At 46.7% G+C, this 12854-nt stretch overlaps 1 protein-coding gene across 4 annotated transcripts in view; it reads left to right on the top strand.

Annotated features, from left to right (window-relative positions):
- Positions 1-7907, top strand: part of GOLGA3 (golgin A3) — a 41632-nt gene extending 33725 nt beyond the window's left edge. For all 4 annotated transcript variants that reach the window (XM_041729474.1, XM_041729476.1, XM_041729475.1 and 1 more), the window contains 6 exons: positions 855-994; positions 1586-1718; positions 1945-2067; positions 2822-2986; positions 3759-3922; positions 4414-7907. In XM_041729474.1, the coding sequence (XP_041585408.1) occupies positions 855-994; positions 1586-1718; positions 1945-2067; positions 2822-2986; positions 3759-3922; positions 4414-4633 (945 nt within the window). In that variant the 3' untranslated portion in view covers positions 4634-7907. The remainder of the gene's footprint in view (positions 1-854; positions 995-1585; positions 1719-1944; positions 2068-2821; positions 2987-3758; positions 3923-4413) is intronic.
- Positions 7908-12854: the final 4947 nt, after the last annotated feature.

Genomic DNA, 12854 nt, shown 5'->3' with positions numbered 1-12854 from the left:
ATAAAATAGAGATAGAAATATGTTTTTTTTTTTTTTTGAGGTAAGACAATAAAATAATCTTTTAAAGAAGAACAGTTTTAAGGTCCATTAAGAATATGCTACTGTGGGGCACTTGGGTGGCTTAGTTGGTTAAGCGTCCAACTCTTGATTGTGTGAATAGTATGTGCTTGTAAAAAGTTAAAAAAAAAAAAGTCATAAAGATTGAAGTACAGATCATCTTGAATTTGCACCTAGTGATAAACCACTGTTAACATCATCTTTTGGAGCTTTGTTTCCTTTTAAGAGTTTTTTTTAATATCTAATTATGTTATTAATATTTTCATTAAACTTTAAAAAGTTAAATGCTTGTGCAATTAGGCAAGAAAACTAAGTTATTGAGAAGGAAATTGGAAGATTTTGTTATATTTGAGAACTTGCTGATCTCAGAAACCTTGAGAGAAACTATTGTTCACTAAAAGAAAACTTTGGTGTCCTAAATGGGAGTAGTCAGTAGCTTTACTGCCGTTACTTGGTATGATGGAGGGTCTATCATCCTCCCCCAAAACATGAACTATGACAGGATTTCACAAGAACTCTGCAGAAGTATTTGAGGAGTATAAGGACCATTTAGAACAAGAAAACCTTGCATGCATTTGTTCAGTAGGCAGGACTACTGGCCCTACGTTATGTGCCTGCGTGCCAAGCGTGTGTTAGGGCTTCAGTCCTCTGGGAGCTTGAAAAGTTTTGGAAGAAACAGCTGCAGGAGCAGCTAAGAGGGTGGGGTTGGTGATAGCGCTCCTGGCAGATATCATGTAGGGTGTGTTCTGCCTGGTTCCTGCCTTTGTCCTTGGTGATGTTGGTCTATGTCTTTGCAGGTTGCTGCCTCCAAGGCGGAAGCAGGACATAACCGCCGCCACTTCAGGGCCGCCACCTTGGAGCTGAGTGAGGTGAAGAAGGAACTGCAGGCCAAGGAGCAGCTGGTTCAGAAGCTGCAGGCTGAGGCCGAGGGTCTCCAGTGAGTGCTGGGCGGGCAGAGGGCTGGGTCGCCGCTGGGGCTGGTGTGGGTGGGCGGGAGCGCCGTCACCGTGTGTCTTCCAGTTAGCACCTTCAGCACATTGTGAACACTTGTGTTCTAGCAAACCTCCAGGTGCTCTGGAGGCAAATCTAAGAAGGACAGTGCGTCAGATCCTGTCTCAGGAAGCCCACAGCTTAACTCTGAAATTTCTGGCCTGACATAGCTGTTCCCACTCTGTGCCTGCCATCCTCCCCAAGAACAGAGCCTGTATGAGGGGTGTGTGTCCTAGGGGTCACCACCAAGGCTCACTGCAGCCTCCAGTTAGGGTGGCCTCTACTTGGGCATGTGCAGGGGTGTGTGTTGGGAGCTTTTTTCCCCACTGTAATCCATAAAATGGGCTAGCAAAATGTCCTTCCCAGGGGCTCTTATGAGGATTCGTTATGACAGTATTACAGAGTTCCTAGAATAGTCCCCGCCCAGAGTGTGCAGTATGAGAGTTCTTGTCGCCCTTGATGGCTAACGTTCAGCTGAGCACAGTTCGTGGTGGGGTAAGGGTGCTGTGATTTCATGCTTTCTTGTTTTTTATGCTAGGATTCAAGAGGAGAAACATTCCCAGGAAATAGTACAGTTCCAGGCAGAGCTGGCGGAGGCCCGGACCCAGCTCCAGCTCCTGCAGAAGCAGCTGGACGAGCAGCTAAATAAGCAGCCTATAGGAAACCAAGAGGTGACCTGCTGCGGAGACTTTGCATTTCCAGTTAATAGGACTGACAGAGCTATACTCTGCTGATTGACATGCTCAATTCTTCATCCTCTGTCTGCTTGGAAAGGGATATTTATTTTTTCTAAGTATGATGTTAAGCAATATGCAGAGATACAGCTAGAGCAATTTTTTAGTTCAAGAAAGCCACTTTAAAGTTCTTTTGGTCATGTGATTATTCTCCCTCTTCTAGATGGAAAATCTCAAATGGGAGGTGGAACAGAAAGAAAGAGAACTGCAATCCTCGAAGCAGCAGCTGAACATGACTGAACAGCAGAGTAAGAAAGAACTGGATGGAATACAGCAGTTATTGCAGGTATGTGCTGTGTAAAGGCCCTGGGGCAAAAAGTCACTGATGGCACTTCACAAGTTAGTTGATCACAGCACGCCAGGTGCGTAACATGAGTGATTCACAAACTGAATGCCTTTACCAAACCATCTCACAGATATCTTTTCAAAAAGAAGCCCAGGTCACATGGGTGAAGGAGGCCAAGCCCCAGCACAATGTATGCTCTGGGCTGAGCTACATGAAATGTACCAGGAATGGGATCTGATGCAGCCAGATAATGAGAAATAAATGTGAAAAGTTCACCAGTCTGTGATAAACTTTTTTTCCACAAAGCAATCTACGTGCAGACTTGATCACTTGCGCAAAGGATCGGGAGTAGAGCCCTTGCCAGGATTTCTACTTGTGAATGGCTGGCTTGATTAACAATTAGGATTGATTTATATTTTCTTCCTAATGGCAAGGTTTTTTCCAGTAGCAGACCTTGGAATTTAAGCAAGTGACTCTTGGGGTCCATTGTAGACAGTGGACGTGGGAATATTGCTGGTTCCTAAACAGAGGCTCTGAAATTTGGGTCAGAACGTTGAGGACATTACTGTAGCAGGATGCTGCCCAACCCAGACCACAGGGAGGAAATATGCTGGTGTAGTAGCACTGCGTACAGCATCATATAAAAGTCGGTGTTAATATCTAGCTCCTTAGACTTGTGACATACAAACTAAGATCTTAGCAGCATGTGTGAGATCTCTTAGTTTTTAAAAATGTATGACTTCCCTTTCTTTAGAATATGAAAGCTGAGTTGGAGATGGTACGGGAAGATCTGTCTCTGACGCAGAAAGATAAATTCATGCTTCAAGCTAAAGTGTCAGAACTGAAGAACAACATGAAGACTCTGCTCCAGCAAAACCAGCAGCTCAGGCTGGACCTGCGGCGTGGCACGACCAAGATGGTACTCGGTCTGGGTGCCCCTGTCAGGTGGGGCAGGTATTGGGAGACCTTGTAGTTATTCGGACATGAAGTTCTATTTGGCCAACATCGAGCAACTACTATGTGAAATAAATGATGCTGGAGTCTTCTGCTTGGCAACAGGCCAAATCCTTTTTATATTTTGGTGCCTTTTCCAAGAGCATTTTGCTTCTTTTTATGAATTCAGGTACCATTTTATTGTAATATGCCTTATAAATTATGTGAGGGCATCATTGCCAGTTGAGACCAGCAGCTGCCAGATGGGCTGAGGGGCCCAGGGAGCCCCACTCAGACCCTCTACGTAGCTGGCATTCATTTGTCCGTTTGGTCTACATAAATATTTTCCAGGTGCAAAGAAATCACTCAGACTTAGAGATTTATTTAGCACTGTATGCTTTTCTGTGGAAAAAGTTTGAAGTTCTAGAAAGGGGAGTTGGCTTAATTTCTTGGGGATACATGGGATCAAAGCCACGGTCTTCCATGAAAAACCTCCACAGGGGTGTTCTCGTTTGTGATTTAGACCTATCCTAAGGAGCCAGCACCACATTGTGTCGTGCATGGTCATGTGTGTTAGGGAGAAGTTTACCTACTAAGCCAGCATTCCCTGCACCCCATAGCTGTCAGCTCTGCTAGCCTGGAAGCAGGGGGGCATGCCTTCCTGGAGGGACCCCGCTAAGCCAGGAACATGATTAGGGGAAGGTGTGGTTGGGGTCAGCCTCTACTTGAGAGGGCTAACCATGTGCTCTTAAAAACAGAGAAAGGAGCTGAAAGGCGAAACCAGCTCTTCCGGCCCCGTGACACCAGTGAAGATTCCTGACTGCCCTGTCCCAGCCTCGCTACTGGAGGAGCTGCTGAGGCCCCCGCCTGCTGTGAGCAAGGAACCTCTCAAGAACCTCAATAGTTGTCTCCAGCAGCTGAAGTAGGAACCATGTTCTGTGTTGTGTCTCATTGGTCTTTAAAAATAGATTGCATGTTTAACTTGGAAGCCTGCTGTTACCAGCTCTGTGTGCCCCGCAGAGGCTGGTCAGGTCTTTGCTGCCTGGGGTCCCTGGGCCCTCGGCCCCTCTTATTGGGAGGGGTGCCTAGACATTAAGTGACCCTTAGGGGCCACAGAGCATGAGGTTTTGCTCCCACCAGCCAGAGGCCAGTGTTCGCAGTACATGCCCTGTATGGCCTATTGGCCTCTGCACATGCAGAGAAAAGTGCTGAGCCCCATAAACACTGTGACCCCATCGGTGTTGCTTCCCAAATGTCCACCCCCGAAGGGGTTGCAGATGCATGAGCTGTCCGGGCCACGCTTATCAGGTTCCATATTGGAGATGACCAGTTGTCTTTGGGGGAAGTAATAGCCTCATTTTTGGCTCTCATTTGACTGGCCTGCCTTCCTTCCTTTGCTTCCCGTCTACCTAGGCAGGAGATGGACAGCTTGCAGCGCCAGATGGAGGCACACACCGTCACAGTGCACGAGTCACTGTCCTCGTGGACTCAGGGGGATCCCACCGCCAGCGCTGCTCCCCTGGGAGATCACGCCAACCCCAGGGGAGATACAGAGCAACACAGTCAGTGCAGGGTCTCCAGAGAGGTGCTTGGAACAGTGAGCACCGAGCACCCCCACTCTGAGTGCTTGTAACTACCCAAAGGAATATTCTTTTATCAATATTATTTATTTGACTGCTCTGTGTTTTTCTAAGAGATGAAGTTTAAATTTTGCATCTGCCTTTACAAGGAGTAAAAGAACAAGAGCCGAGGGTTAGAGAAATAGTCATTTGCAAATCACAGCTAGCTTTTCCCATGAAATGACCAAATGCTGACAGCCTAGTTTAGATCTCAGCGAGAAGTTTTTGAATGTTTCTGAAGGGTTACTTGCAGAAGGTCTCTGTTGAGTGATTGTAGATGCTGCTCTGAGGGTGACGCTAACCAGTGGCCACCGGTGGAAACTGCATGACTGGGTCCCATTTCTCTTTCCTAATTCAGTGAGAGCCTTACCTCCCTGCCAAAATGAAACTTTATTTGCACCTTTGGTTTTTATTTTATTTTCAATAGCTCTCTCATTATAGGATGTGTATATAAATACAGAAAATCATAAGCTAATCTTTAAAAAGTATATGTCCATATTATTTAAGAATGACCTAAATTGTCTTTTTATTGATTGCTTTTTGAAAATCTGTCAGGAAGTAATGTACATGTAGGATTTAGGGATGTCAATCAGAAAAATATATTTTAAGAAATATAATTATTTTATTTACTGTACCTTCTAAAACCAAATATTCTTGCAGCAAAAAGGTTCTTTGTTTTAGTTTTACTTTATTTTTGAGAGCCTTGTCCTGAGTGCGCCCCCCCCATCTCCACTTGACCCTTGGCCCTACACCGTGTCTCTCACATTGGCTGACCCCCGATTGCCGATTGATTGCCAATTGCTGTGCACTGGCCTGATGTGTGAGATGCTTGGGGAGGGGTCAGAGGACTGGAGGGGAGAGAGGACCAGGCTCCCTGCAGGGCTCCAAGCCAGGCAGCACAGCTTCTCCAGGCCTCCCCTTCTGCCCCCCACTCCTCTTCCCCCTGTGCCCACATGAAGATGTCCACCAGGGCCTGTGCGTGGGCATGCTGAACTCTTTGCTGTGACAGAAGTTCCTGTAACCTCTCATCTGGAGGGGTTTCTAGAAGGGATAGGTCAGCTCTGTGAGAAGGCGGCAGAGGCCTCCCAAGCTCCCCTGGAGGAAGCAGGCTCTCTGAGCGTGTACCTTTCCTCATCTGCAGTAATTGACTGGCTCTGACCCTTGAGGTCTGTAACTTTGTCCCCTACTTGGCAAAGAAATGGAAGCTGATAGTTATGTTGTGAGTTAGTGAAGAGAAACCCCCAGGTGCAGATCTGCTGGTCTGAAGATGAAGTTGGAAGTGTTACTGATCAGGCCATATATGCTTGTATCGACTTATTATGCCTCTTTTGTGGAGAAAATGGTTTGGTATTTTTAAGCTATTTGTGTTCTCTTACGCTATTAGAAGGTTAATTGATAAAGTAGCATTAACTACAAAGATGCTTCCTATTTAAAAAAAATTCCCTAGCAAGTATTGAAACTTCTGAAATATGTATATCACTTGTACAGGGTTAATTTTGAAATAATACTTGAAGACATCATTATAAATATAGCCTATTTTTCACCTTAAAAGTTGGAAATCGTTTTTGACAAAGTTGTTTTTGTACCATTAGAGAAGAAAAATCATAATTTACATTCTTATTTATTTTGGGTGTTTTATCTTCAGTTTTAATTTTAAAACCAAGACGTGACACTCAGCCTCAGGCTGTGGCTGCTTCCTCGCTGCTGCTCATTGAAGGTCTCCCAGTGAAAGCCGGTCACTGTGCATTTCTCCTTAGGAAGGGGTAAAACAGATTCTGAATCATCCTCAAGTGAAAGCAAGTTTCTGTTCCTCACTTTGTTTCCCTCATGTCTTACCTACCTGCTGTATGGGTGTGCATGCCTGTGTGCACATCTTTTTGTGCACGTGTGTGTCTGTGTATGTGTGTCTGTACGTGTGCGGCTGTGTGTGTGCACGTGTATGCCTGTGCACGTGTGTGTATGTGTGCGCCTTTGTGTGTGTGTGTGTGCCTGTGGGTGTGTGTGGGTGTGCGTGTGAGGGCCTGCAGGAGCAGCACTCCCTGCTTTCCTGACATCTCCTGTGCCACCTTTGTTGTCACCCGGTGTTTCAGCTCTGTGAGCACCCAGCCTGCCTTAGGTCTGAGTTCCTGGCTGTCCCCACCCACTGCAATGTGTCCTGGGTGGCCTGCAGCTTCTGACTTGGGGCCCTTTTGTTCAAGCTGACGTCACCTTTAGGCTTCCTTAACAAGTCATCTGAAGAAGGAAGCTGGACTTTGAAATCACCTGCCTCTGATTTGTTGAGGGGTTTTTTTGTTTGTTTGTTTGTTTGTTTGTTTGTTTAAATCTCCATGGGACTTGCTTGGCACTTTTACCTCCCAGGGCTACATTCTGCAGTGAATATCATTTGTAATATTCTGTTGTGGGCAGAAGTAGGAATTTGGAATTTACTCATAGGAAACAGCAGTCCAGTCTGGAGTATATGTAAGAACAGGCTTTCTGCTACATTATGTTTCTGTATATTACTCATCCCGTGTGATGTATACTACATGTCATGTCCCCACTGCAGAAGATGTTGGCTCGGACCCTTGATAATGTCATTTCTGTTTTTCTAATGTTTCAAAAAAAAGCTTATTGCAGTGTGGTTATCACTGATTTTTCCATGGAACACATTGAATAGATGCCACAGATCTTACGGATTTATATGGTTTTGTTCTGTTTGGAAGGTATAACCGGCAAGATTTTGATAGGATGTGAAACTGCCCTGGGGTCCAGGTAATCATACGGACTTGCTGGAAGATTCTTTGATTCATTATGTTCTTTCTCAGTTTAAAGACTTTTCTTGGTGTAGGGATACTGCAGAAGCCATGGCATATATTCCTACTCCTATGAGTAACTTCTTAAATAGAAATGTCCTGTGTAAAGATTTCTAGTAGTGGAAGGGGCCAGTGTATCTGAAAGACAAATGTCCTGGAGCCTCCCTCAGGGGCCCTGTGATGTGTGAGATGTCCTGAGCCTTACTCAAGTTCACTGACTCCACGTTACAGGCAAGTCTGATTGTGTGGTGGTCTCAGGTTATAATAGGATCCTTGAGGGTAATTTTGTAGAGGGTCTAGAAAACTTGGTGGCTTTACGTTGTCATTTCTGTTAAAAATTTCCTCATGAAAGGAGTCCTCAGGTTGGGGCTATTAGGGGAAAGGTGTCACCATGCACAACGAATTGTAACTTTAAAAAGCATGTTGATTTTTTATAAATTTAAGTGTGCTGGGGAATTCCTTAAATTTTGTGCAATAAACTATTTTTTGTTAAAGATTTTCATATTTTATCGGGGGCCTTATTTTAATACTTATATTTTACCATATTTGGAAGTAACTTTTATCTTGTGTTGTTATAAATTATTTAAGTACCTGTCTTAAAAGAGCATCTTGCTGTTCTGTTACAAGATTCAGATAGGCTAACTTGTGCTGCCTTTAGAGTGCAGCAGCAGAGTGGCAGCGCCTTAGCCACCCATGCCACACCTGCTGCCACATGCAGGTGGGTACAAAGGAGCGACGTCCAGCTGAGTAGACCAAGAGAAAGGGAGGCTGTGGGCATGTCCCTGGGCAGTCCTTGTCCTGGGGTGCTGCCTCCTTCACTCGCCCCATGAATGTCACAGCCAATGGCAGCTGGACCATAAATACTTCTCTCAGTCTCAGTGGTAGTATGGTATGGCCTAGTTTCCCTGGATGTGGAAAGGCTTTGGCTAAGTATTCTCATTAATGACCAATAGGATAAAACTGCACAGAAAAGAAGTAAACTATTGATCACAGAATGTGGTTTTGTGCCAGGATTTATATTTCTTTCCTAGGACTCCACTTTATCAACTTCCATAGCTAAGGGTTAGGTGACACACACCACACAGCTTAAGTGAAGATTCCTGACTGCCACCTTTTGTGGTGCTGACTCCCTGAAGTGGTGAGGATGCGATCTTTTTTCCTCTACAGTAATCAGGAAAGGAATGGTTCTGTGTCCCTGAACTTTTTCCTTTGCCTGTAAAGTTGCTAACATTTGCAAGCACCAAACTAACGCACTGATGAGTTTACTTTATAAGCATGCTGCACCTTCTGTGGTGGTGCAGTGGGTGTTCAGGAGGGGCTGAGCACAGATCTGTGGTGGCTGTGTCCTGGCTCAGCAGGTGGCAGATGCAGCAGGAACATGTGCTGAGGGGAAGGCCCAGACTTATCGCTGAGGCGTGCCTGGTGTTTAGAAATCATCAGGTCACTCAGAAATCTCATACTTTGTGCAGATTATGTGGGAAGTACAAGTAGGATTGTTGATGCTGCTACCGTCCAGTTTGATGGCTAAAACACAAGAGCTGTTGGAAGAACATCCAAGTGTTTGTGAAATGAGAAGGAATTCTCAGCAATCAGTGACTTTTCTAAAACCAGAAGCAGCATTTACTGGAATTCTGGTTGCCTTTATGCGTGTCCTCATTTGACAATGACTCTGGCAGATTCTGATAAAAAAGTATACTTTGACGATATCTTTTCCTGGAAACAACAGGAGATATTAAACCATATTGCTCCTTTTTTTTTTTTTTTTTTTGCCTGTTTGTGGGGTAAGCCCTGCTTGCATCCTAGCTGGTCCTTGGGAAGCAGCGCCATGACAACCCTTTAACGTTGTGCTTCCAGCTGGCTTGGACGTGTGTGGATCATGGCAGCTGGGCAATGGCTCTGGGAAGCATCTGGAGGTTCTCATCCACTCAGCCCTCCACCTGACCTGTGAACTACTGGAGGAAACGGTCTGTGTGCTTTTCACAAATAGTCTGGGTCTGAACACAGAGGCAGAGATGACAGCCAGCTTGCAGGTATCTCACAAGACGCCTCATTTTGTTTTTGAACTTTTTTTTTTTTTTTTAAAGTTTGATTTATTTTAGAGCAACAGTGAAGGGAAGGGAGACAATCCCAAGCCGACTCCCCACTGAGATCCATCAAACACAACCCTGAGATCACGATCAGACCTAGGCCGAAATCAAGTCGGATGCTAAACTAACTTAGCTGCTCAGGCACCTGTTTGTGAGCTTTAAATGTCCATTTCTAAAGACTCATGGATATTTCAAAATGATTTTCCTAGTACTTAAACCTTGGTGTGTTGAAAGCTGATGCCTCCCCTTCATCTAGAAAACAGCCCCTTCCCTTGACTGGCTTTTCCATGTTAGCCATAGTCACTCTGGTCTCTGAACCCTTAAGGTTTGCCATCCACATCCTTCTTGTCCCTCACCTAGGCCAGCCCTGCCCACAGCTCTTTCTGTGTCTCTGTTTTGTGCCCCCTCCAGAGCCCGACTTGGCCACGGAGGCAGCTCTGTACAAGCTTCCACCATTTGTCCAAAGTGTACGTTCACTGGAGTTCACCGCACACAGTGTGGCCCAAACCAACTCCTCCAGCTTAGTCCATTCAACATTTAGAGTTCTGTGGTAACCACTGGCGCACTCTACCAATACTCCTCCGCCCCCGCTGTCTGGGGACATAGCGGGTGCATGTTGTGGGACAGGAAGGGCAGCTCATTAGAGCCAGTGAGATGGCTTGCAGGATGTGTCCCTTCTGGGCCAGAGCACTGACCGTGGGCCACACACACCCCCACCATGGCCATAGTATGATGGTGGCCATGACATAGGAGCAAGAAATAATAAACATGGTTCTCTCGAGCCTCTGGAGACCTGGCTTGAGCAGTAAGGGCTCAGGAGGGGTCTATGCCACTCAGGTGCCACCCCTGCTGTGCCTCCGCTCACAGTGTCTGAGTGCTGTGGCTGTCATGCATGATATCCAGAAGTACAGCTCTCTAGAGAGAAGCCTGGTTTGTAGAATTTGATGATTTTTAGGTGCCAGTAACCTCATTGGGTAGAGCTAAAGCTCCCAACATGTCACTGGAGCTGGGAAGGGGTGTGGGCTTTCCCAGGAGACTCCAGCACATCACCGACTGTCCCCAAGGGATAGGACCATGAGTGGAAAGCAGACCTAATGACACTCCCTCATAAAACTTTCCCTAACCTCCAACCCGCAGCACTCCTTCCCTGTGTACATTTACATACAGGGAACTAAGTTTATGCCATTTTGCATGGTTTCTTTTTATTACAGGTATTTCTGGAGAGTCCCTGTTTCTCCTACTAGATTATAGGGTGTTAGGGGCCAGAGGACAGTACTGTTCATCCCACTTAGCAGATGGGTTTCTTTGAAATCAGTGACTTTAGAGAGAGATAAACAAATACCAGCTGGGATATTTCCTCCATTGCTACTTTGGTGTTGAAATGGTGGCAGAACACTTCAAATAGAGCAGATTTATGAATTAGGGATAAATACTCTATATTAAAGACCTCTTAAAATTCAGAAAGATTGGGACATCCCTGTCTACAATAACCCTTTGTGTCTGGGGTCCCCTGCCAGGGAGGCTTCCTTTTGGGCTCTGTTGTGCCTTTGCTGAGGGTCCCTGCTGCTTCCTGCTGTGACTGTGCCTTGTGCCTGCCAGGATGACCTGGCACAGGCTGCTTTACTGGCTAAACGCCCTCCCCCGCACCCACACAAGTAACATCGTATGTGGCTGGACTTGCACAGGGTTTTCCTTCCTTTGTTAAAGGATACTCAAGACACATGAAAACTAGATTTTTTTCACTCTGTTATTGACTGATACAGTCCATGGCCCTCTCATGATCTGGATCAGAAATGGAGTTAGGGATTAGGGCAGGAGTTAGAGAAACCATTTAGGAATGAGACCAAACCTGCTCCTCTCAGAAAAGACCATTGGTTCTTATACGCCTAATTTCTGTTTCTTCGTTGGAAATCCACTTGTGCTTCAATGGTAAATAGCGGTCAGTAATAGCCTTGGCTTCTGAAGGTTGCAACGGATTTCCCCCATGATTATCCCAGTCTTTTTTTTTTTTTTTAATTTTTTTTATTTATGATAGTCACAGAGAGAGAGAGAGAGGCAGAGACACAGGCAGAGGGAGAAGCAGGCTCCAAGCACCGGGAGCCCGATGTGGGATTCGATCCCGGGTCTCCAGGATCGCGCCCTGGGCCAAAGGCAGGCGCCAAACCGCTGCGCCACCCAGGGATCCCGATTATCCCAGTCTTATTTGAAGTGTAGCCCACATTAGATGGTGGTGTGGGGGATCCAGCCATAGCAGGATCGCTACCGTTAGTTGGAATCCATAGAAAACCCTAGGATCAACACATTGGTTAGACTGGTAAATCTGTTGTAAGAGAAGAGGCCCCAAAGGTCGGGAGCTTAAATGAGAGAAGTTTCTCTTTCATATCATAGCCCAAGCATAAAAACAGGAGCAATCAGGGCAGTTTCGTGGTGCTAAGAACAAAAATGCCTTCTATCTCCCGGCATAATCTGTGATTTCCACCTGTGGCCTAGGACTGCTGCTCCCGGCCCAGATTTCCTGTCTGCATTTCCCACGTGGACTGGAGAGCCCTTGGAAGGTTTGCTGGGTGCACTCGCTCAAGGGTGCAGCTTGCCAGCTCCTCAGGCCATTGTCCATTGCTGCCACGTAGTCACTGGGCCACAGGATGTGGTCTTTAGGTAGACAGGCATGTGCAGTGACAGCTGGGGGCTTCTGGCATTAAAGAGTGACAGAGGATGGCTGGCTGTGGGTGCAGCCTCTACCAGAGTTCACAATCTCCCCAGTCCCCTCTCTCTGAACCACTGGGATTAGTGATTAGTAGGACAAATTCATGACTACGGGGCAGAACAGACATAACACTGATTAGGCCCTACCTGGTGGTGGCTCCACAGCAACCTCTGGCCTATGTTAACGTGGCCTGGAAGGGGAGCAGGGGAGCTTCTGATCCTCCATGTCACCACTGGGGGGAAGGAAGGACAGGGCAATCCAGTAACCACCCAAGGATGGAGTGGGGGGCAGACAGGGTGCCCGGAGGGAGTCTGGCCCGCAGCCCGGGGCTCTCATCCACCGTATCGCACACATCTGTGAAAAGGTCAAGGGGCGCCTGGGTGGGGGGGCGGCTGATGGGCCCGTTTTTGATTTGGGCTCAGGTCGCTATCTCGGGGTCCTGAGGTGCAGCACTGCCGGGGACCCCTTGGGGTCCACCCCCCCCCTCCGCGTGCGCACCCAGTAGGTAAAATCCTAAAGGGACCGCACTGCTGCTGGGGACAGACGTCTGTTTTCAGGGTACTTCATAATCCAGGACAAGAAGCGGCGACCTTTCACCCTAGCAAGGCAGCTTCCTCTTTGAATATGCGCAAAATCCATACCTGAGATCCGT

Source organism: Vulpes lagopus, chromosome 14 (assembly GCF_018345385.1).
Source record: "Vulpes lagopus strain Blue_001 chromosome 14, ASM1834538v1, whole genome shotgun sequence".
NCBI classification, from domain to species: domain Eukaryota; kingdom Metazoa; phylum Chordata; class Mammalia; order Carnivora; family Canidae; genus Vulpes; species Vulpes lagopus.
This window is presented reverse-complemented; position numbering and strand designations above follow the sequence as displayed.